This window comes from Vipera berus, assembly GCF_964194415.1.
Source record: "Vipera berus genome assembly, chromosome: 7".
Taxonomy (NCBI): Eukaryota; Metazoa; Chordata; class Lepidosauria; order Squamata; family Viperidae; genus Vipera; species Vipera berus.
Genome location: NC_138209.1, coordinates 26477348 through 26502697, shown reverse-complemented (window position 1 = coordinate 26502697; position 25350 = coordinate 26477348). Strand labels below are relative to the sequence as shown.

General features: G+C 38.1%; 1 protein-coding gene across 7 annotated transcripts in view; it reads left to right on the top strand.

The window, feature by feature from the left end:
* The window catches only part of TRIM2 (tripartite motif containing 2), a 65285-nt gene that overhangs the window by 14732 nt on the left and 25203 nt on the right, over positions 1–25350 (top strand). For 4 of the 7 annotated variants that reach the window (XM_081332949.1, XM_081332946.1, XM_081332948.1 and 1 more), the window contains exons 2-4: positions 15168–15349; positions 17618–17855; positions 23946–24097. In XM_081332949.1, the coding sequence (XP_081189075.1) occupies positions 15216–15349; positions 17618–17855; positions 23946–24097 (524 nt within the window). In that variant the 5' untranslated portion in view covers positions 15168–15215. Of the gene's footprint in view, positions 1–15167; positions 15350–17617; positions 17856–23945; positions 24098–25350 lie in introns of those variants that run through there. The other 3 variants (XM_081332950.1, XM_081332951.1, XM_081332952.1) reach the window with 3 other exon arrangements.

Below are 25350 nucleotides of genomic sequence, written 5' to 3'. Positions count from 1 at the left end.
CAGGCACCCTTGATGCGAACGATGTAGAGCTGGCCCTGCCCACCCAGTAGGCCATACGCACTTTAGCCACGCCCACCCAGGCCACACCCACCCGGCCCCCTGAGGGCAACCGCAATGCTGATGTGGCCCTCAATGATATAGAGTTTGACACTCCGGTTCTAGTGGGATAGAACAGAAATTTGGTGTACAAAGTTTCGGATTCAGTTCCTGGAATTTCTACTGAGAAATTCTATTGAGAAAACTGTTGTGTAAAATTTTTGAGAGCCATTACCATTCAATACAAACTTAAGTTCTCAGTTTGGTACTCTCCCCCAAGGGCTGTCAAAGATAAACAAGCAATCCAAGAAGGAAATATTCCAAATATTCTCTGACATCCGTTTTCTAACTTGAGTTCTTCTTTGCTCTTCAATAATTCTCAGAATTTTTAGCTGTCTGTGTTTCAAATAATGCAAAATAGTTGAATAGTCATGTGCAAAATAGCATTCTAAACTTAATAATGTGTTCTTAAAAGCATTAATAAAATAACTTAAGATAGAAATGAAGAAACATGCAGACTTGTTCTCGGGTTGCTTAATTTAATGCTCTTCATTTCTTTGGATAGCTATTCACCGGCTGAACAGCTCCGGTGATGCAGACTAGAAATTCTGGGAATTGTAATTTCATATATCTAGTAGGTGATAAGTTTGGAAAAGTCTGAAAGTCAATAGACCTGATATATAGTATACAAAAAATACAAAGCTAAATATTCTTATTTGTGGCTTAAAGTGTGACATTAAGAATATTTTTAAAATAAAACTCTTTATTTGACTAATAATTGCTGATGTTAATACAGCAAAATCAAGTTTTGTTATAATCCTTCATCTGAACAGGCTGTCCTGTAATGATACATAGTTATGTATGTATGCTATAAGGCTAAATCAGGGTAGTACAAATGCCAGCTCATTTAATTCAGCTTATTTTTTGCCTTGTACCGTCTGTGATAATTTTTCCAGATCTACCTTTTACATTAAGGCAACCATTTGGGAATCAGCAGCCCCTAATGATCCTATGTAACTTACTTGATTGCTTTCATACATCTGCATGTAAACCTAATTGGGGACTGGTTCCTTTTGTAGCTAAATTCTACAGAATTGGGACGTGGGGTGTTTATATTTCATGCATGCTTGAATATTTGAACAGAGTTCTGCCTCTGACAGTCTTCATGCCATATCAGTCAATTATTGTCATTCCAGTGAATTGTGTGATATACTAAGGATCTGATACAATATTTGAATGCTTTATTCTTTTCATGATTACATAATACAGCAGACGGATCTTCACTGATGGGTAATATTATACTACTTCTACTCCCAGCCCATTTCAGGTGCATCCCTGTTTTCCAGCTCTGCTTCAAACTTTGTGTTCTCTGACTTGAGCTATCTTTCATACCAGATGGTTTCTAATACTTTTCTATTTAATAACACCTCCTGCTCCAATCGGCTGTAGTGCCTGGCATGCCCTCTTCAGGTTGTTCAAGGTTAGGCTAGCTAGGACCTAGCCCAGGAGTAGGCAACCTTGGCTCTTTTATGTCTCGTGGACTTCAACTCCCAGAATTCCTGAGCGAGCCAGTTGGCTCAGGAATTCTGGGATTTGAAGTCCACGAGTCATAAAAGAGCCAAGGTTGCCTATCCCCTGGGTTAGCCTAACCTTGAACAGCCTGTCCTGGCTATGTGTTCTTTGCTGGTTGGCAATTAATCCAGGGATAGCTGTTATGGTAATGAAATGTGCCCAACCTAGAAGCTTGTGCTCCATTCAACCCTTTCATGTCTCTGTGGGCATTGTTTAGTTTCTCTCTAGGCTGAATAAAGCATATTCCCCTTGCTTTTCTACATCCTGTCTAAAGTTCAGCAAAGTTTCCTTCCCTTTTCCTTAATTTTTAAGCTACAACATGGGGACATTGTTCTTTGTTCAAGTGGCAGCTATTCCTTGGATTTACAAAGTAGCATAGAAAGAGCCACCTCATTGCTTACGATAAAATAAAGAACGTTTTTGATATTTTTCTGATTGCATTTTGTAAGTGATGTAGTTACTGTTCTTTTGCCACTGCTTTTCTAAACACTGTAAAAGTTCTTTGCATTAATTTTCACCAAGATGCCATGTATGAAAGTGTTAAAAAACACTTCTATTGAGATTTCTGACAGTAATTGTGAGTGTGAAATTCGAAATGCAGACAAGGAGAGGAAAATGTCATTCCTTTGAGCCTGGCTTTTTTGGGAAGTGGGGGAGGTGGAGTGTTGTCCTATGTGAGGTCAGAAGTTGGCACATTAAAAGTTTTTTGCTGAGTAAAACCTCTGTTTGGGAATTTTGAACACTGCAGATTAAAGCACAGAAAATTAACCTTGGCAACTTGAAGATGTGTGGACTTCAACTCCCAGAACTGTCTTAAATAATGTACTTTTATTATAGGTGTTTCACAGCACACCTGTTAACCTTGTGAACTTTCAGGCTTCCTCATTCCGTTATGCTATTATAACTCAAGCCATTGTTTGGGACCCATTTATTTAATTATATCCCATCTTTATTATTTTTACAATCCTCCTATTTTCCCCACAACAGCTCTAAGTGATGCACCTATTAAGTGAGCCACACTCAATTTTATGACCTTTTTGGTCATGGTTGTTAAAGTGGGCAGTATTCAAGATGGGCAGTATTTAATATTTTATTGTTATGTATATGTAGGGGTGTGGGTCCATACATATGCTGTATATAGTATGTTTTAGGTGTGTGTCATGTATGTGCTCCACTTTGAGAGCGGGCAACTAAATTCATTTTTAATGTGTGCTGTGCCCACATGACAATAAAAATTATCTTGTCTTCCAAATAATTATGAATGTGCAACTTCCAAAATGTCCAACTAGCAGCTTTTGTCTGAAACTTCTGGGCAGCTGTAATTCAAGCACATTTGGAGAGCTTCATGTTGGAAAAGGCTGCTAGGAAGTTGGGAGTGATTTGTTTTTCAGGTTCAGTGCTTGGGGTTATGATTTTAAATAGCATTCTAGGCCTATAAAACTATTAGGGCATACTAGGCCTAATAAAAATGGATGCGTAAATAAACAAATGAAGGATAAAAACATTTTGTATGGCTAGAATAGATCAGAATTTATTTTTTAAAAGAAACTTTCATTAATTCATTTTTGCACATTACTGTAGTTTATAAACAGGTTGCACATTTTTCCCCCTGAAATACAAATTCTCGGTGTATCTTGGATTCTTTTCAGAGAAAGGGTGACATAAATATCTTAGTACCTTCCAACCCATGTCCATGCCAACACAGGCTGATGGGAACTGAAGTAAAAAATTGGAGGCATCTTATTGCCACTGAAGGTAGTCCTAGACTTATGGCCATTCATTTAGCGACTGTCTGGAGCTACAGTGGCACTGCAAAAAGTTACATCCTCATACTTTTAGCCATTGCAGCATTCCTCACTGTCCTGTGATCAGGACTTGGGTGCTTGCAGTCAGCATGTATGTACAACGGTTACAGCGTTCAGGGTCACATGATCACCATTTGGGACCTTCCCCAGGAGGCTTCCGACAAGAAAAGTCAATGGGGGAGCCATTAAACATGCCTTGGTGGAGCAGTGGGCTAATGCCTCCTTAAGTAACACCAGCTGCCTGCAATTAGTGCAGGTTCGAGTCCCACCAGGCTCAAGGTTGACTCAGCCTTCCATCCTTCCGAGGTAGGTAAAATGAGGACCCAGATTGTTGGGGGGCAATAAGCTGACTTTGTAAAAATGCCGCTTTGGGGGGGCGAAAGCCCTAATAAGCAGGCATAGACATAGAATGAAGGCTATTGCTAAGCACATTGATTTGTGCTTCTTAGATTGTAAGCCGCCCTGAGTCTTTGGAGAAGGGCGGGATATAAATGGGATTAAAATAAAAATAAAAAATTTAATCACTGCATGTTTCGCTTAATGACTGCAGTGATTCACTTTAACAACCATGACCAAAAAGGTCATAAAATTGAGTGTGGCTCACTTAATAGGTGCATCACTTAGAGCTGTTGTGGGGAAAATAGGAGGATTGTAAAAATAATAAAGATGGGATATAATTAAATAAATGGGTCCCAAACAATGGCTTGAGTTATAATAGCATTATAGCAACTGAGCCTAACTGTACAATAATAAGTGTTACTCAGTACATGTAGTTTATTCCGTAGCATTTATCATAATTTATTCCCATGTGTTTTTGTACTAGATTAAAAACAGTAGAGATAAAACACTTGGAATCCTATCTTTAGTTTACATTCTTAGTTATCAGCATACAGCACTTACTGCAGTAAATGTAGCTTGTTGGAGTCAAACCACAGCTGATACCAATGCTATTTGCTTCAGTTAAAATTAAAAAGCTCCTATCCAATATTTATAAAATAAATGATGGAGCTCACATATGCACAGGCTCCCTCATCGGCATCTCACCGGAAGTCCCAATAAAACACACTGTGTTTATTTTATTTTATTTATTTATTATTTTTATTATATTTATATACCGCCCTTTCCCGAGGGACTCAGGGCGGTTTACAGGGTGGTTAAAACAAAAAATACAAAAGTTAAAAACAGATTTAAAAAAATTATATCCGTCCCTGAACAAATAAAACCCCAGTTAAAATTAAAATTAAAATTAAAATTCTCAGCCTGGGCCAGAGAGCTTGAAGAGCCAGGTCTTCAGGTCCCGGCGGAGCGAACGGAGGTCGGGGGCGGTCCTAAGCTCCACTGGCAGCTGGTTCCAAAGGGCAGGCGCACCCACTGAGAAGGCCCTATCCCTGGGTGTTGTCCGCCGGCAGTCTCTTACCGGCGGTACCCTGAGAAGACCCTCCCTGTGGGAGCGCACTGGACGAAGGGCGCTTGATGCCGGCAGCAGGTGTTCCCTCAGATAACCCGGACCCAAGCCATTTAGGGCTTTATAGGTCATCACCAGCACCTTGAATCTCACCCGGAGGGCAACCGGGAGCCAATGCAGCTCGCGGAGTAGAGGTGTTACATGGGAGTATCGGGAGACCCCCATCACAACTCGTGCGGCCGCATTCTGCACCAGCTGAAGCCTCCGAGTGGTCCTCAAGGGCAGCCCCATGTAGAGAGCGTTGCAGTAGTCTAAACGGGAGGTCACGAGCGCATGAGTGACTGTGCGTAGGGCATCTCGGTCCAGATAGGGTCGCAACTGGCGCACCAGGCGAACCTGGGCAAAAGCCCCCCTGGTCACGGCTCCTATATGGTCTTCAAAATTGAGTCGTGCATCCAGGAGGACGCCCATTTTGTTGTATACTTGTTGATTAGAGGCATATTTATATAGCCACAAATTTACATTATTGAGAAATATAAAGGACATGAAGATGCTAAGAGACAAGAGCTCCCAAATTCAGCTTCTAATTTGGTTTACTTCCATTCATATACTGTAAAGATTTCTTAAGTAACATAGATTTAGTGTTGGATTATGTATAATAGCTACAAAGAGGGGATGTTTATGAGACAAAATTAATAGCAATTCATTTTTTATACTTTTAATAATTTTATTCATAAAATTAGGCATTTTAGCTTTTGAAATAAACAATGATCTGTTATGGATCAAAGCTTCTAGAAACACTAATGTCATGCACCATAGTATAAAGTATGCTAGATGCAGTAATTAAGCACTCTTGATGCGAACGATGTAGAGCTGGCCATGCCCACACAGTAGGCCATATGCACTCTAGCCACGCCCACCCAATAGGCCACGCCCACCCTGGCCATACCCTTGAGGCCAACCGCAATGCTGATGCGGCCCTCAATGAAATTGAGTTTGACACCCCTGTGAATAGACTAATACAAGTAGTTCATAGTTATTCATCAAAATATGGGGGTCTTTTCTCCATTATGGTTGACTTGTGAAAAGTAATTCCTTATTGGAAGACAATATTCAAAGAAGTTAGAATAATAACTACAGAAAAAGTAGAAGAATTGGATTTTTATATAGTTTTGAGGAAGATAATTATTAACTTTTTTTGGGGAATTATAGCATTCTTATCCCTGGCTGCAAAATTCAAAATTACTAAAAATTAAAATGTGTAGATAACCTATCATTGAATAATTGGTATGCTAAAGTATGATCAAATGGTAGTACAGATGGAAAAAATTATTAATGAAATTCCAATACTAACGTCTGAGAGGAATTACGTATATTTTTTATCAGATCTGGAAAGATTATACAAGGATGTTAGTAATAATTCTGATAAATAGAGTATTATGTATAACCTATAGTTGAATAGTGAGATATATTCTTCTGGCTATTATCTAGTACTGTACTCAAGTTTCTTCTTGCATTATAGAATATGAAAAAATAATAGACAATAAAAATCCAAATAATTAAAATAATCTAATTCAGTTTATATTTATTTTATTAGATTTAACCCCATATTTATTTCTTGATAGTTAACATAAAAAGTTACAGTTATGGAATATGGAGCTGCTGGCTACAGTTAATCCTCAAAAGCCATACAAGTGATATTTTTATTTGCTTTGAGAAGTTCATGAGAGTCATAGCTATCCATGCTTCAGAGAGTAAACTATTCCAGAGGGGAGCTGCTACAGAAAATGCTCACCTTAGGTCATTTCATACACAAATCCTGATGCATGGGTACCCTAAATAGGTGTTACGTAAATGTCTGGGCAGCGTAGGAAGAAACTATTAGAGAAAAGCAAGTCCCTAAAATATCCAGACCTTCAAGCCATAGAGGATATTATACGTAGCAAGCAGCAACTTGAATTGCACTTGGAAACCTAGTGGTAAGTGGCGCAGCTTTCATGGCAGTACTGTGATTTGAACATTAAACATCCATCTTGCTGCATTCTGGATTAGTTGAAGTTTGTGGGTGACGTTCTGATACAGCCCCACATATAGCAAATTATAATAGTCTAATCAAGGCAGAGAAATGAATAACTATATCCAGTTCATTCTGTTCCAGGCTGTAGTTGGGGCACTAGTCAAAGCTAGATAATATTCCTTCTGGCTACAGTTTCCACTTCTTTTTGAGTAGGAGCCTTGAGTCCAGGAGAACATCCAGACCTTCTACGACAAGGGTGTCAAACTGCTGGCCCACAGGCTGGATGCATCATGCCGAAAACGCGCCCACCCCGTTGCCAGCAATGGGAAAAAAGTCACAATATGTCATGACACATCATGTGACGTTGCAAGTTTGACACCCCTGTTCTAGGAGAACACAGAACCCATTAGGAGCCAAAAATATAGTTGTCCCTCTGGATCAACAAGTTCTACTTGTTTTGAGATGAGTGTGTCGGCCTGTTTTCTACCATCTTGGCCTCTGCTGCTTCCAGAAATCATATGACTTCCACCACATTTTCCAGTGAGCCTAAGTGGAAATGTATGTCACCTGCATGTACAACCTATCACTTTCTTCCATGCTTTTATACGAAGCCCTTGACCATACTTTTTACATCACAAAGCAAGATGTCATGTGACTACATTCCTTTTATTTTGTTCATTAAACTTCTTTGCCACCCATCTTGCCCTAGAGACGACTAATTTGTTCCAGTGTATTCATTTAACATTTATTTTGTGATTCTGCCTGAAATAGGATTAGAAAATCAGCATGTTCTAGTCTACATTGTGGTCCTGGCTATTTTTCACAGAGGTTTACTACATTTCCTTTCACATGCTGTTTCATTATTTAATATCTTAGTATATGATATTATTTCAGGAATGAGAAATGTTTTTTTAAAAAAAAACTTTTCCAGATCATTGTGTGTGTGTGTGTGAGACAGAGAGAGAGCAAGAGCACTTACAATTGGGGTACAAGTTAGGGTCAGGTTACACTATGTGAATATAGCATTCATGGATAAAGGGCAAGAATAAGGGTGACTGTTGGAAGTAGTGCCTAGATCAGGGGTGTCAAACTAAATTTCATTGAGGGCCGCATCAGCATTGCGGTTGCCCTCAGGGGGGTGGGTGGGTATGGCCAGGGTAGGCGTGGCCAACTGGGTGGGCGTGGCTAGAGTGCATATGGCCTGGGTGGGCGTGGCCAGCTCTACATCGTTCGCATCAAGGGTGCCTATGGGGGCCTGGGCAGGAGTGGGACAGATCTGAGGGTCTCTTGGCCAGGGCCAAGGCAGTGGGGGCCATTCCCTCACTGTTTCCAGGATGGCTTCGTGGGCCGCATGAAACCACTTTGCGGGCCGGATCCGGCCCCCGGGCCTTGTGTTTGACATGTCTGGCCTAGATGAAAGCAATATTAAAGAAATATTACATGTTTTATGTTAAAACATCAAATTGGATATTTTGTTTCACTAGTTTTTCACATACACCTTTTATTATATACTGATACTGCATGCTGTTAAGGTTCATATATTATGAAATGGTGGTTTCATACATTATTTTAAGCCACAGTCATGATTTAGTGCAATATGCAAACTGCTAGTTGACTTTTTTCAGAAATTTTAAAACAATCCAGAAGAAAGTAGTAGCAAATCATTTCAAAATAGACCCAGTCATCAGCTAGGAGTCAAATGTGGCTCAAGTACTTTTTTTTAATAAATCCGTCACCACTCTGATAGTTCTTTCTGAATCAGTTAATTCATTCGGCAAATATTAGAAGTTAGTTTTTTATTTATTATGAACAATATCTCTTTTAAAGCTGTTTCAGATTTATTAGTGGTCTATACAATGTGCTTAGCTGTTCACTGTCAAAAATAATTTGACAGTATCATCTGAAAGTCTCAACAAATGGCAGGCGCTGCTGTAACTGGTAGTGTCTGTACTTGGATGCTAAGCAGGGCCAGACCTGAAAACTCTGAGCTGGATCCTAGATAAAAAATCAGGACATATTATCAGAACAGGGGTCCTCAAACTTGGCCACTTTAAGACTTGTGGCTGGGGAATTCTGGGAGTCAAAGTCCACAAGTCTTAAAAGTTTGATGACCTAAAGTTTGAGGACCCCTGTATCAGAAGCCTACAACAAACCATTTCCATCCTGCTGCCAAAAAATTTAATGGATAGTCCATGAAATAATCAGAAGTCAAATTCATCTCAGAAAAGACAGGAGACTACTTTTTTTACATTGGCTGAAATTTTAGCTTCCTCTCAAAATTACTGGGATTTCTACAGTTTTGGTGATTTTTCTTTTCAGTTGCATATTAAGAGAAATATACATAATACATTAATATATTTCATTTATATAATTAGCAGATACTTTAAAATTGAAATTAACTTAATTTAGCTTCTGAGAGGCAGTAACGTCCCTGTAACTTGTTCAGAGAATGAACTCACTTGCTTCTAAAAAGTTTGTTTTAAAGGAAAAATAGGCAAATTGTGGGTCTGTCTAGATTGGCTGAGGTGGGAGAATTGATCTCATTCACTGTATGCATTTTGATTGACTGATGGTTACCACATCAAAGAAGAGATTTATCAAAGAGGTTTATCAAAACAAAAATAGGGAAGAGAATAGATACTTTCTCACTACTTCAACATTACTAATTACTGTTTTCTTAGATCAAGAATGGTTATTCCAGAGATCTTTAGCATTAGAGTGATACTTTTATTTATTGCTTCTAAGACACTCCAGTTGCTGCCCCTGCTTGCTAATTTATACTCAAATTCTGCAGGCCAGCACTGGGATTGAAACAGATGATCGCTGACTAAGGAAGGAAAAGCAAAAAAGAAAGAAAGAAATCCACCCAGCAAATCTCATTGCAGTTCTATGCTGCAGCTGTATCCCACAATCCCTTGCACCATTTGCTGCAGTCTTTCAGCACAGATTGAGTGAGAAAGATGCACTAAATAAAGATTGATTGGCTGGAATCCTTTAGGGGTCTCCCACTTGTCTGTGACCTGAGCAGGAGGAAAGAGAGAGAGAGAGAGAGAAAGAGAGAGCTTGACTGGGCCTCCTTTTTTTCATTCATTTTCTTCCTGGAATGGAGCAGCATTGTTATTTGAAGCAGGAAATATGCTGCATCTCCAGTAATGACCACAAACATAGCAAAATTCTAACAGCTTCAAACGTGAGAATTTTAAACTCTAATATATTACTACAATTATGATTGGCTCTTTTGGACGACTGCAAGAGACTACTGCATCCTGGAAAAGATATCTTGCTTGGTATTGCATTGATTAAGCTCAGTTTTTCATGAAGATGGGTATGTCTTCAGCATTTATGGTTATTCAGCTAGCATGCTTTTTGTCCCTCATATATTCCTACTCTCCTTAAAAATGATACTGCATGATTTATAATTATGTATTCTTTAAACAAAAATGGGCTATAGTGATTAAAAGCAATGAGGAAAAATAAATCTGTAAGGAAGAAACACCTGTGTCTGAAGATGCTTAGAACTGTTTTCTGAGAAATTATTTATATTTTACTCGTGGTTCATAATAGTTCTGGAAAGGAAATCTATTGATTTGATAGTTTTTTTCTCAAGTAGTTGTGTTCAATTTGTGGAATTCCACCTAGATCATAGCCTGATTTTTGAAGTAGTGTTCATTTTGTAAAAATCTCGTATTTGCCTAGAGATTTGACAATTATGTTCTAAATGTTGCTTCTGGAATCCTATTCATGCATAATATGTGATTTAGAACCTGAGATTTGTGAATCATTGATCTGTATGCGTGATTTAGTTTTCTCTTTGAAAGCCTAAGGGTAGCACTAGTTGGGCGGAGCCCTGCTTTTATTTGAAAATGCTGTGCAGTTTGAGCAAGCTTAGCTATTATCTTTATAGTTTTTGTTTCACTTGATAGAATCATAATTCTAACATATATAATACATTTTGTTGAAATGTATAAATAATAATTACTTGGGTCTTCATTGTGTCTTCTGTTTCAGATGGGTGTGGCCACACACTCTTTCTTTGTGATTATTAACAAAACAATATCTTTAATGGATCTTACATCATAGTCACCAGCATTTTATACATGTATTCTTTCTATGTATTAAAAGCTATTTTGATAAGAAAGTATTCATTTAAAGCAAGAGCATGATGTCATTTTCTGAAGTGATTTTAATGCTAACACTAGTTCCTTATCAAGGAATACATTATTTTGAAGGATGTACTCCAGAATTAGGTTAACAATATGTTTAACAACTTTTTAAGGGCAGCTAGTATGTGTACAACATTGTGAAGTTTCATTTTTTTCTGTTTTAAAATTTTTTTAAAGGAGCTTATTTGCTCCTGTTTGTAAGAAACAGATTGTTTTCAGAATTATTTACAATGTGATCATGCAATTTTTGGATATTCAAAAATGAAAAATATAGTACCTTAAACATAAAAGATAATTATGAACTTAAAAGGTATACTTTTACAAAATATAAGTTCAGTAAGAAATCATTGTGGCATAAGAGTTTCGATCGTGGAGATACAAATTATTTTTTCAAACACATCAATTATATTCAAGTCTTCCAATCATCTTAAACTATAGCTAAACCATTCAAAATAAAGTATGATTTGATTCTAACATGAAAGAATATATTAAAGTGTACATAGTAAGCAAGAAATAATTGCTTGAGGACTGTGGTTTATTCTTACAATCAGATTTAAAGGACTAAAAGAATGCAGTTATTGGTCACATTTAGACATAACTTTAGCTTAGTGCCATGGGTAAAAGTTACTTATTGCTAGCAGGCATGCATTCAGGTATCCCCACTTAGTGACTACTCATTCAGTAACCATAAGTTGTGACATCACTGAATGAGTGGTACTTAGGACTAGTTCTCAAAGTTTCAGCCATCACTTCACCCTGATCATATGATCATGATTACATTTAATGTGATCACCATTCACAACTTTACCCTCCTGCTTCCCATAAGCAAAGTCAGTGGGGAAGCCAGCAAGGCATGCATTCAGGTAGTCCCGACCTAGTGTCTACTCATTCAGTAATCATAAGTTGTGACATCACTGAATGAGGTAAGGTAAGGTAAAAAAATCACTCTAGTAAGTCTCCCCTCATCTGGCAGCATCCAACGTGAGCCCCAGAATTGTTTGTGCATGCCACTGCATTTGTCTCTCACCTGGCAGGACCCACTTACTTGCCTTCTAGCCTGTTTGTGAACAGTCTGGGAATTGAATTTCCTGCCAGCTTCCTCACTGACATGGTTGTTGGAAGCCAGCCAGACATTGTGAGTGGGTCCTCACTTAATGACCAGTGAACCTTGCTTAAGAATATCATTGGGCACTGCCAGGACTATTGTTTGCTAAGTGATGCTCTCACATGGCATTGCACTTTACAGCCATGCACATCATTTATTGACAAAAACTCTGGTCCCAATTACCAATAAATGAGGACTATCTGTAAACTTCTATTTGGAACAATACTTAGTTAAAAACTCATTCAGAAGGAAGAAAAAGATGATATTACCCCATAATTGAATTATTCAGTCAAACCTAGTCTTGGTATATTTTTAGTGTGGTTTCTTTGTATTCTGTATCGTTGAACATAAAAGGAATGAGTAAGATTTTTTTCTCAAAGGGAGTTTTTTCATAATTATTTCATGCAATCCTAAAACAAAAACTACAAAAACAAAAATTGCTATCATTCTTGCATTTTCTATCTTTTTCATACTAAAAAGGGCTTTGTTATACTATTTTATTCTGTTATAAAGTTTTCTACCAGTAGTTATTTCTGTGCTAGGATTTGCTCTTTTTGAGTTCTGTCTTAGACAAATATGTTGGCTTTTATTTTAAACTAACCAGCATAATTGAAAAACACAGGTGGGGCCTACTTTTAGAAAATTCTGTGTCGCCCGTTCTTAGTGTTGCTCAATGTTCCAATTTCCATCACCATTGTTGATGGATGCCGAGTACTGGAAAAATGCTGGATTCTTGTATTTATCTAAGATAAAGAATACAAAGGTATATTTACCAGGTGCAAAACACCCTGTTCTAGCAACCTGTTCTTTTTCAACAGTTCTGATATTAAAATTGTACTTTGACTGACAATTCAGTCAAAGAGTATATGGCAAAGTAAACAACAGCAAATTAAAAACAAAGCGGACAATTGAGAAATGATAGATTCACTCCCAAATTGGTGATTATGGCTAAGTTAAAACAATATAGGGCATTGTATATTGTTTGAGCCTATACTAGAATAGGACCAATTTTAAATGAAAGAACATTTAGAACATTAACAGTTCCTCTTCCATTAAACGTAGTAACTTAGGACAACAAATGTATATATTTTTGTTACTAAGTTTATATTTCTGCATGTATGATTACTACTTATTTACAATTATTTAAAAGATGCTAGGTATTACAATAAAATCAATAAAATTAAAATCAGAATTGAGATTAGTAAGATTTAACAGCATTGAAAAAACTAGGCTAAACACATCTGATTTTTTCCTAAATTCCTCAGATGACAGTGAGCACATACATCTAGCAAGAGCCTTCAATAGCTTTGGAAGCCACATTGGAGGCCTCCTTTCATGTGTCAGACAGATGTCTGAACCAAAGAACCTGTCCTGCTGTCAAAATAGCCAGATACATTTGAAATAGCAGAGTTGGTCCCTCAGTCAACCAGGAAGAATAGTGCCTTGTAATAGAGAACACATCATGTATATAATATGTCACATGTTTAATTCTAGCTTTTCTAGACAAGGCTGGAGCTAAAGCTAAGTGAAACCCTGAAGATGGCAAGACTTGAGGTAGCTGGACCAGTGATTTGGTTTAGTGTAACACCTGAAGCCTGAAATCTAGTTAGCAAAGTCAAATATTGTACAGATAGTCCACGACTTACAAGAGTTCATTTGTGACTGTTTGAAAAAAAATAACTTACGACCATTTTTCAGTTTTCACAGTTCACATTAGAGCATCCCCATAGTCATATAATCAAAATCCAAATGCTTGGGAACTGGTTCATATTTTTGACGGTTGCAGTGTCTCAGGATCATGCGATCACCTTTCACGACCTGCTGACAAGCAAAGTTAATGGAGAAACCAGATTCTCTTAACAACCATGTTACTAAGTTACCAACTCTATTGATTCACTTAACAACTATGGCAAAAAAAGGTTAAATGGGGTAAAATTCACTTAACAAATGTCTCACTTAGCAACATAAATTTTGGGCTCAGTTGTGGTCCTAAGTAGAGGAGTAGGGGAGATATAGTATATAGGAGATGTTTGTTATTTCTCACCCTTTGGGTGTTGCCAGTCAACATGACCATTAGGTAGGCATAATTATATTTTAAGAGTCTTTTCAGTTTGTTTTAATATTTGGCTCAAATAGTTTCCCATCAAGGGATAGCATAATAGGTGTCTGATATGATTGTGCCTTTTTACATTTCATTGCTTGATTTGAGGGGATGGGAAAGTTAATCCTTACTGAACCCAGCTGTCAGTAAAAGGGATGAGGAACAAGCCGTGAACACTCATATGCTTCAATAGAGCGCTGATAGGGATAGATTAGCTTCCCCAGCCTGTGCACCTTCGGATGTGCGGATCAAGTCCCAGATTTCTCAGTGCTGGGCAGGCTGACATGGAATTCTGACAGCTGAAATTAATATGCTTGGAGGAAGTCCGATTGGGGCTAGCTGGGACAGATCTGCTTCATACCGAACATGCTAGGTAGAGCCAGGAAGGTAAGTCTGTGCAGCATTTTGCAAACTAAAACTAGCAGGAGGATTTATATAACATCTGCCAGTAACTTCTTAAAGCAGCTATTCTCAAAGAATCACTTGGTTCTCCTCTGTACTCCTTCAAATCTTGCCATAACTCCTTTATACGGTTGTTGCTGATAGTTCCCATTATACGTAGATGCTGAGCTTTGTATTTTAGTGAAAGGGTCACGTTTTTATTTTGATAATGTTATTTCATGCAGTTTTTCTGGTGCTGAGGTAGTCTACATTTTGATTTTTTAAACAAAGCTTTTATATCATTAGTTTCGAGAGAAAATTGTTTCAGATTGCTTCTCTATACAGACTACTTTGAGATTGTCTTTAATGTAATGCAGTTATTAACAGCTGACCAGATTTTTTATTTAAAAAAATAGTACAATAATGTGCTGCCTTATTTCCAAGGGCAAAAAGAACAAATGTGCTTCATTTTTGCAGTAAATAATTATTCAGTCAGGATAAATAGCATCATGGTTCACTGTTAGTAGGAATTACATTTTTTAAAAAATTTTAAACACCTTGTCATTTTTAAAAAACTTTCAGCAGTGTGCAGGGTGAAAAAGAGCAAGATCCATATGTCAGTAATCTAGGATGGCCAGTGAAGGCTCCAATATCCCAAGCCCTGTCGTGCGTCAGATTGACAAACAGTTTCTGATCTGCAGCATATGCTTGGACCGTTACAAGAATCCCAAAGTGCTCCCATGCCTGCATACTTTTTGTGAGAGGTAAGTGTTTTTTAGTAGTCTAAATCAGGGGTGTCAAACTCAATTTTATTGAGGGCCGCATCAGCATTGCGGTTGCCCTCAAGGGGCCGGGTCGGTATGGCCAGGGTGGGCATCGCCTACTGGGTGGGCGTGGCTAGAGTGCGTATGGCCTACTGGGTGGGCGTGGCCAGCTCTACATCGTTCGCATCAAGGGTGCCTATGGGGGCCTGGGCAGGAGTGGGACAGATCTGAGGGTCTCTGGCAGAAGGAGGGTCTCTGGGCCAGGGCCAAGGCAGTGGGGGCCGTTCCCTCACTGTTTCCAGGATGGCTTCGCGGGCCACATGAAACCACTTTGCGGGCCGGATCTGACCCCCGGGCCTTGTGTTTGACATGTCTGGTCTAAATCAATCCAGCCATTGAATCTGCCTGGATTGTCATGTCAATGACTTCTCCCAGGGGGTTAGGCTTACTTTTAATGTAGTAAATTGTCAATGAGGTAGAAAGGTTTTCTTAAAATTACAAATAATAATAATAAAAGAATAAATACTCCTTGGCTCTTTTTAACTTTATCATTCCCTTTTTTTGATGCATTTTCATGATGCCTTGACCATAATCAGTTTATTGACATGAAATAAATCATAATTAGTTAAATGAGATAGTAGAAAATGACTGTTCTGTTCCATCTTGATAGTAAAGTTTGTTCCAGATACTCAGAAATGAAGCCTTGGCAACTGTTCTGCACTTAAAAACTTAGTTTACTGTCAGTGTTGCTTTATGTCCCTGGCAGTACTGCTGTTGTTTCCATGTTAAATGAAAAAGTAATGGATGGTATTTTTTTACATTGATTTCCATACAAATAAAAGCTACATTTAAATCATATCATATACTGAGAATGTTGTGAGAATATTGTAATTCTACCTGAAAGTGGAAATAATATTTCCTAATCATTATGTGTTTCATCATTTACAAGGTTTGATTGCATTTGCAGTTTTTAAAAAATGAATACCTGTCATATGTCCACAATATAATTTTTCTTCCTATAATATTTAAAACAATCCCTTAAGATTGTGTTGTATTATATGAAATCCATTCAGCTTTAGCTGAATGCCTTAGGCCAGGGGTGTCAAACTGCTGGCCCGTGGGCTGGATGCATCATAGTGAAATCACGCCCACCCCATTGCTGGCAATGGCAAAAAAGTCACGATACATCGCAACACGTCACGTGACGTTGCGAGTTTGACACCCCTGCCTTAGGCTATCACAAGCAGATTTAGTTTAGCTTTACCTTTAGCTGAAAGCTCTACCTAGGTTGATTTTTACCTGTGGGGAGAGGATTTAAGCCTCTTTGTGACCCATTGTAGAGTGGGAAGCAATGCAAAAAGATGAATGTGCTTTAGGCTCTAAGGCAGCTTCTCTCAATCTGATGCTATGCAGGTGGTTGGCATGCTGGCTGGAAACTACGAGACATCTCAAAGGCACTTTGGAGTAAGGAGTATGTTCATCTTTTAAACATTATGCATGTGTGGATATGATTATTAGCAAATATTTATCACACACAAAATCACCAGAAGATCATAAAATTTTAATATGACTTCTTGTATATTGCAAGATATATGAGTTCTTAGACTTTACAGGGTTGCTAGATTTTTAGGATGCTATGTAGTAAGTGCCTATATGGACCTCTGTGTTTTTGACTTTCTTTGGGGTGTAGTAAATCTGAGTGTATGAAATATTAATTTTCTTTTATTCCTTCAAAGACACCTTCTTTCTGTTTCACCTTTTTAAAGTCTGCAGTATTTCATTAAAGGTAGTCCTCAGCTTATGACAGACCAGAATTTCCATCATTGCAGTTGTAAATCAAGTCAGAACCAGTTTTACAGAAATTTTTACCATGATCGTTGAGTGAATCACCATGGCTGTTAAGTGAGTCACACAGTCATTAAGCGAATCCAGCTTGACCAGTGGGCATTTTGGGCCATAAATTGGATCAAATGACTGCAGGATGCTGCAACAGGTCATAAACCAGTTGCCAAAAACCCAAATTGTGAGCCTGTGACAGTGAGGGTAATGTGATGGTCAGATGTGTACAGTTTGTAGCTTTTACCCAAACCTTTCATAACTTTGAACTGTTGTTAAATAGTTGCAAGTTGAAGACTATCTGTGTACATTGTCAGGGGACTACAAATTTTAAATGGTGAAGAGTTTTTACCCTTTTTTTGAGATGAATTAGAAAATTGGGAATATGAAGCAGTAGTAATGATTGTTCAACTTTTTTGTTATTCTCATTAGGTGTTTACAGAATTACATTCCAGCTCATAGCTTAACCCTTTCTTGCCCAGTGTGCCGCCAGACATCCATTCTTCCAGAGAAAGGGGTTTCTGCACTGCAAAACAATTTCTTCATCACCAACCTGATGGATGTCCTACAGCGAACTCCAGACAGCAGTATTGAGGAGGCTGCCATCTTGGAGACTGTCACAGCTGTAGCTTCAGGGAAACCACTTTCCTGCCCCAATCATGAGGGAAATGTAAGTGGATTTGATTCCTCTGAGGTTTATTGTTGAAAAGAAATGGCAAGGGTTACTATCGCATTAATTGAACTCTGAGATTAAAAGTGAAAAATTACTGCTTTATATATAAAATTGATTTTGGTAACATTTCCCCCCCCCACTATGACCATATAGTTCATAGTTAAAGATACTAAATGAACTGAGTTGGAGGAATTGTGTGCATACACATGAGAGAGTGTTATATTAATTATTTTACTGTATTTATTGAAAGACAAAAATCCGTCATATCTAGGAATACTTTCCTAGTTTTGGTCTGCATAATCCTTGTTCATAATGTATTTACAAATCTGTATAAAATATGTACACTTCCTTACTGTAAACTCCAGGTCTGGCTGTAAGAATAAAACATACTTGCAGAGGAGCAAACTGGCTTTAGGGAAGGGCAGTCTACCACTGATCAGTGTCCAGTACTCCCATCATTTCATTGAAAAATACTCCTCCCGTGACATTACCTCCCTTTGTGCTACTTTCATTATCTTCAACGCATTTGATTCCATACCCCAAGCTAAATTGTGGGACAAACTGGAGTCACCCTCAATTGACTAAAGTCTATCTCATTTAATATTTATGTTACATTAAGGGCTTCAAACCACCTTGGTATCTACTACAAATAGTCTTTGACTTACGACCACAATTGAACCAAACATTTCTGTTGTTAAATAAGACATTTAAGCTAAGCTTGTAAGCCGTCCTGAGTCTTCGGAGAAGGGCGGGATATAAATGGAATAAAAAAAAATAAAAAATAATAATAAAAAAATTGTTAAGTGAGTTCTGCCCCATTTTACAACTTTTCTTGCCACAGTTGTTAAGTGAATCGCTGCAGTCGATAAGATAGTAACCTAGTTGTTACTAACTAGTAACCTAGTTGATTTCCCCATTAGCTTTGCTTGTCAGAAGCTTGCAAAAGATGATCCTGGGACATAGCAAAGGTCATAAATATGAACCAGTTGCCTAACATCTGAATTTTGATCACACGGGGATGCTGCAAAGGTTGTAACTGAAAAATGTTCATAAGTCACATTTTTCGGTGCCGTTGTAATTTTGAACGGTCACTAAACGAACTTGTAAGTTGAGGACTACTTGTATATTCTTTAAACTTGGCAATTTTGTTCATTTGATTATGTATATGATTATTAATATTTTAAAAATAAATTTGGGAGCTAGTATGTTGCAAAGCACTGGTTTCCAGCATCTTCTTTGAACAGTTGGATTTCCTATATAATTTTACTAGGTGCAGCCCTTTGTGAGAGGGCTGATTCAACCATAGGGACTAGCAAGCTCCAAGATGCTACTCATTGAAGTTCTTTCTTTTTAAGGAAGTTAAACAGAAATACATTAATGAAATAAACATCATTTTGATAGAGGAAATACTTGTTTCTTTTTCTATTGAACTGTGAGAAAATCTTGGTTGTACTGGCGTTCCCACTGGTGTAGTTTATTTTAATCTGCTCTTGCCTGAGAATTGTGAGAATTAATGCATGCATTCTGAATCTGATAAACTTCAAAACATCAACCTAAGCAGTTTATATTACTTTGTGTTAAATGTGTTTGTGCCAGAAATATGGGCCTCATTAATGCAAAGCTGATACCATTCTGATTTATATTGCAAAAGGTATCAGTAATGCTTCAGGAATTTATGAAGTAACTTAATACTCCTAAAGCAGAAGATGCAACTGTTTTATTTAAAACTGAAGAATGGAGAAAATAACTCACTGAAGAGTAATTTGTTATACTTTAAGTAAGAAACTCTTAAGATTGTATTTCTATATACATAAGTATGGGATAAGTTTTAATATTATTGGATGTTATTATGCATAGCTATTTCTATATAGTTATGTTAACTCTGCTGGGAATGGTTAGTGGAACAAGAAGAAGGGGCAAGCAAAGAACATGCTGGCGTGATAACATCAAATCTGACACAAAGTTGAACATCCAACAATTGAAAGAACCTGAGCTTGGAAGGGTAGAATGGAGAGAAAGTTGGACACAACTGAATGGTTAAAACAACATTTTTATATACTACTAAAATTCCAGAAAACAATAGAATAGGGAGGACCAGAGATCTTTTCAAGAAAATTGGAGAAATGAAGGGAACGTTTAATGCAAAAATGGGCATGATAAAGGACCAAAATGGCAGGGACCTAACAGAGGCAGAAGAGATTAAGAAGAGGTGGCAAAATTACACAGAAGAACTATACAAGAATGAGCTTAACATTCCTGATAATCACAATGAGGTGGTCACTGACCTCGAGCCAGACATCCTAGAATGTGAAGTGAAGTGGGCCTTAGAAAAGCTGAGCAACAACAAAGCTAGTGGAAGTGACAGTATTCCAGCTGAGCTATTCAAAATCTTAAAAGACAATGCAGTAAAAGTGCTACACTCAATTTGCCAGCAAATTTGGAAAACTCAACAATGGCCACAGGATTGGAAAAGATCAGTTTACATTCCAATTCCAAAGAAAGGCAGTGCCAAAGAATGTTCAAACTATCGCACCATTGCACTCATTTCTCATGCTAGTAAAGTCATGCTTAAAATCCTACAAGCTAGACTTCAGCAGTATGTGGATCGAGAACTACCAGAAGTGCAGGCAGGATTTCGAAGAGGCAGAGGAACTAGAGATCAAATTGCCAACATACGCTGGATCATGGAGAAAGCTAGGGAGTTCCAGAAAAACATCTACCGGTACTTCTGCTTCATTGACTATGCTAAAGCCTTTGATTGTGTGGATCATAACAAACTGTGGCAAGTTCTTAAAGAGATGGGAGTACCAGACCATCTTATTTGTCTCTTGAGAAACCTATATGCGGGTCAAGAAGCAACAGTGAGAACTGGACACGGAACCACTGATTGGTTCAAAATTGGGAAAGGAGTCCGGCAAGGCTGTATACTGTCGCCCTGCCTATTTAACTTATATGCAGAGCACATCATGAGAAAGGCAGGGCTAGATGAATCAAAAGTTGGAATTAAGATTGCCGGAAGAAATATCAACAACCTAAGATACGCAGATGATACCACTCTAATGGCAGAAAGTGAAGAAGAACTAAAGAGCCTCTTGTTGCAGGTGAAGAAGGAGAGTGCAAAACTTGGGTTGAAACTTAACATTAAGAAAACCAAGATCATGGCATCTGGCCCTCTCAATTCCTGGCAAATAGATGGGGAAGAAATGGAGGTAGTGACAGATTTTATTTTCCTGGGCTCCAAGATCACTGCAGATGGGGACTGTAGCCAAGAAATTAAAAGACGCTTGCTCCTGGGGAGGAAAGCCATGGCAAATCTAGACAGCACACTAAAAAGCAGAGACATCACCCTGTCAACAAAAGTGCGTATAGTCAAGGCTATGGTCTTCCCAGTTGCAATGTATGGCAGTGAAAGTTGGACCATAAGAAAGGCTGAGCGCCAAAGAATTGAGGCCTTTGAACTGTGGTGCTGGAGAAGACTCCTGCGAGTCCCTTGGACCGCAAGGCGATCAAACCGGTCAGTCCTAGAGGAGATCAATCCTGACTGCTCTTTAGAAGGCCAGATCCTGAAGCTAAAACTCAAGTACTTTGGCCACCTAATGAGAAGGAAGGACTCACTGGAGAAGAGCCTAATGCTGGGAAAGATCGAGGGCAATAGAAGAAGGGGACGACAGAGAATGAGGTGGCTGGATGGAGTCACTGAAGCAGTAGGCGTGAGCTTAAATGGACTCCAGAAGATGGTAGAGGACAGGAAGGCCTGGAGGAATGTTGTCCATAGGGTCGCGATGGGTCGGACACGACTTCGCAGCTAACAACAACAACAACAACAAAATTCCAGTGTCTGTTTGTAATATTCAATTGGGTGAAACAATGCATCCATAGAGCAACTTTTTTTTAATTAATGTACCTCAACTGGCCTAACTTAAATAATGTATCCAAAATCTGGGATCCATGTATCCATGAGATTGAAATTTGACAAAGCTATGGCTGCTTCGGTCATCCAGGGTTGTCTCTAATGTCTCTGTGTATTGAGCCATGTAGTATGAATGTAGTGTTATTATTTATCCTTTATCTTCTTTAGTTCCCCACTCTTAATTGATATTATGATTGTCATTATTCTGTTGCTTTACATGTATACTGAAAGCTGCTGCATTGAAGACAAATTCCTTGTATGTCCAATCACACTTGGCCAAATAAAGTATTCAATTCAATTCACTTTCCAATGCTTCCTACCAGCTCCCTACAAGGAAAATCAATGGGAAAGCCAGCAGGAAATTCATTCCTGCTCCCACTGCTTCCCCCCCTCCCCATGGTTATTGTGTTTCTTTATTTAGGTAAGGAAATATATCTGAAACAATGACCCCATGGGTTATGGGTTGTCTAGTTTTACGTAAAACAATTTTTGACTTTAGCTTTTGTTTTTATTTTGTGTATATAATTTGTAAAAGAAATGTTACCAGTATAAGATGTAAACATTATTATGCATACCAGCTAAGAATTATTCATTGAAATGATATTTAAATGATATTTAAATAATAATATTTAAAAAATATTTAAATAACTGCCTATCTTATGCTGGACTCTGGATGGCTCCCAATGATGCCCCATTGTATTTAGTGGAATTTACAATTTAGGTAAGTAAGTATACAGCTGTGAGCTAAAATTCTAACCTTCTTCATATTTACCTAAGCACAAGCCTATGAACACGTTGAGCTTTACATTGGAGTAGAGGTGCAAGAGGAGAGCACTGTCAGTAGTAATAAAATTGAATGTTTATAGCAGGTGATTGTTTTAGTGACCTTAGTCACTGTGGTGAAAACTAATTTGGTGTAATGTTAAAGGTCCTGAGCTAAAATTGGGAAACCATGGATTTTAATCCTGATTTGAAAAAAGCTAGCTCAGGCATGTCAAACTTGTGACGTCACGTGACGTATCAGGACTTTTCCCCCATTGCTGGCAATGGGGTGGGGGTGGCTTTGGCGTAATGCATCCGGCCGACGGGCCGGTAGTTTGACATGTCTGAGATAGCTGGATAACTTTTAGCCTAGGAACGAGGCCAAGGCAAACCACTTCTGTAAAATGTTGCCAAGAAAATTGCCTAGATTTTTACAGGCAGTCATTAGAGTCATGACAAACTTGAAGGCAGAGGAAAAACTCCTCTTAATAAAGCAGCGGTCTCCAACCTTTCCAGGCTCACGGCCCCAAGGGAAGGAGAGCAGCTTCCAAATTGCTGCACACACGCGTATGCAAATGGGGCTACACTAGTGGCCCCATTTGCGCAGGCGCAAACAGGCAGCACACATCCGCCCGGCGCTAGCGGCCCTGTTCGCACATGCGCAAACGGGCCGCACACATGCACCTGGCGCTAGCGATCCCGTGTATTCGCAAACGGGGTCACGGGTGCTAGCATAAGTGGTCAGCCATTTATGCGGACCACTGCCCAAGAGGCCATGGCCTGATAGTGGGCTGCGGCCCATATATTGGGGACCCCAGTAATAGGGTATTTATGGGTTATAGTGTGGAAAATGATTGAAAAATGAAATTTCATTTTCAAAAGCTTTGAATATGTAGTATATCTAGAACTAGGGTTAAGGTCTATAGACTAGAATCTATTACATGATTAATCTTCTCCAGAAGATGCTTTACTTGCTTCAGAAGGAAAAAAGGAAATCACTTTGGATTTAACTAAATAGTCAGTAAAGATTAATGATCAAGTTAAAGCAAAAGTATACAGCCTGGGTATACCTCATGTAGTTTCCTCCATCCACTTTTGGCTGTTGACATCAAAGCTGTTCCAAATATTGCCCAGTGTAACAGAAGGGAGAAAAGATTACACACATTGGGAATTTTATTTACATAATTAAATTGTAAATGTAATATTAAAACTAATTCGGTTTACTTTTTTTCAGGCTCCGCTTTTTTGAGTGTTCCTGGCTGATCCTTTCCTCAGAATTCAAGTGCAGCCCTTTGCTAGAAAAATATTACATGTCTTCGATTTAAAATAAATTTTCATTGAAATGTATCATTTAAAGAATTAGAAACCTAAACACTGGCATTCTAATAAGAATACGTTTATTTATTTTTAATCAGCTGATGGAGTTTTACTGTCAATCCTGTGAGACAGCCATGTGCCAGGAATGTACAGTAGGAGAACATGCAGAACATCCAACAGTCCCTCTTAAGGATGTAGTAGAACAACACAAGGCTTCTCTTCAAACACAGTTAGATGCTGTGAACAAAAGGTGAAACTATGAAACATTTCCTGGTTATAGAATTGCATGTTAGGGTAATTTATTCAGCTTGGAACCTTCCAGATGAGTAAGGGTTATACTTTCCAGAGCCTGTGTGTCTGGGAATTCTAAAAGTTTGACTCACATATCTAAGGAGCATCATGTTGGACATGTCTTTTCTGAAACATAAAAACAGAACATTATTTATGACCGTTTGAAAATGTTGCTTGTGCTTTCTTGAGAGAATGTACAAGTCCTTTTACTTCGTGGTCTTTTCACTTCCATGAAGATTTAGAATGTTTATAAAGTGCAATAGTAATCTTTTTCTTTGTTGAAAATTTAAAATACCAGCCTGGATTTATTATACTTATTCTTCTTTTCCTTGTTTAGAGAATAGTCAAGTAAATGCTTAGAAGACATTGGTAGTATTCATATAATGACAAGCTAAGTTTTTTAAAAAGTTTTTTTTTTTTAAAAATTCTTAGGGTTATCCCATCTACCCAAATTTTCTAATTGCAGTTTAAAATAGGATTGAATAAATTTAGTTGACTGAAGGGTTCTATCAAACTTCGAGGTGCGTATTCTAAAACTAGGTGGAAGAAGGCAAGACTTGGTCCAGAAATAGTAATTTACAGGTAGAAAAATGCAAAAAAAGAACCAAACCTTTGATCCTATCTATCAGGGCCCATGTAAGAAAAACTGATAGGTGGATTTTTGGGCCCCTAATTTAAAAGTTAGTGGCAAAAAATGCAGAAGAATAAACAAGCCAACATATTGTAAAATTTATTGGCCACCTCTAGATGTAATTATAGACCAGACGTTTTCAGGATTTTGGCTCATTGGGAATGAGCAGCATGCTGTTGTTTGCTTCATAGTTATTCCATTGGGTTCCTGTTAGTACGAATAGTTAAACAAACCCAGATGGTTTGATATGGGAGGACAAACCAGATTTCTTAGTTCCTTGTAAATGATATGTCACAGGCAGAACTGTCTGTTTTTGTTTAATGCCCATGCTGAAAGGAAGGGGCAAGTGGAATCAATTATGCATTGAGCACAAGGATGCTGCTTGTTCTAAGTTAAATGGGAATTTTAATGAATTCTAGCTTACAATTGCAAGTGAAATAGTTCAAGATTCCTTTACAATTGACAATATTTGTATTGTCTGAAAACTATAATGCTAACAAAATTTTAAAAACCACATGTGTATATAAATTAGCATAGCCCTGAAGATCACCAAGTTTGTATATGTTTCACATTTTGCTCTC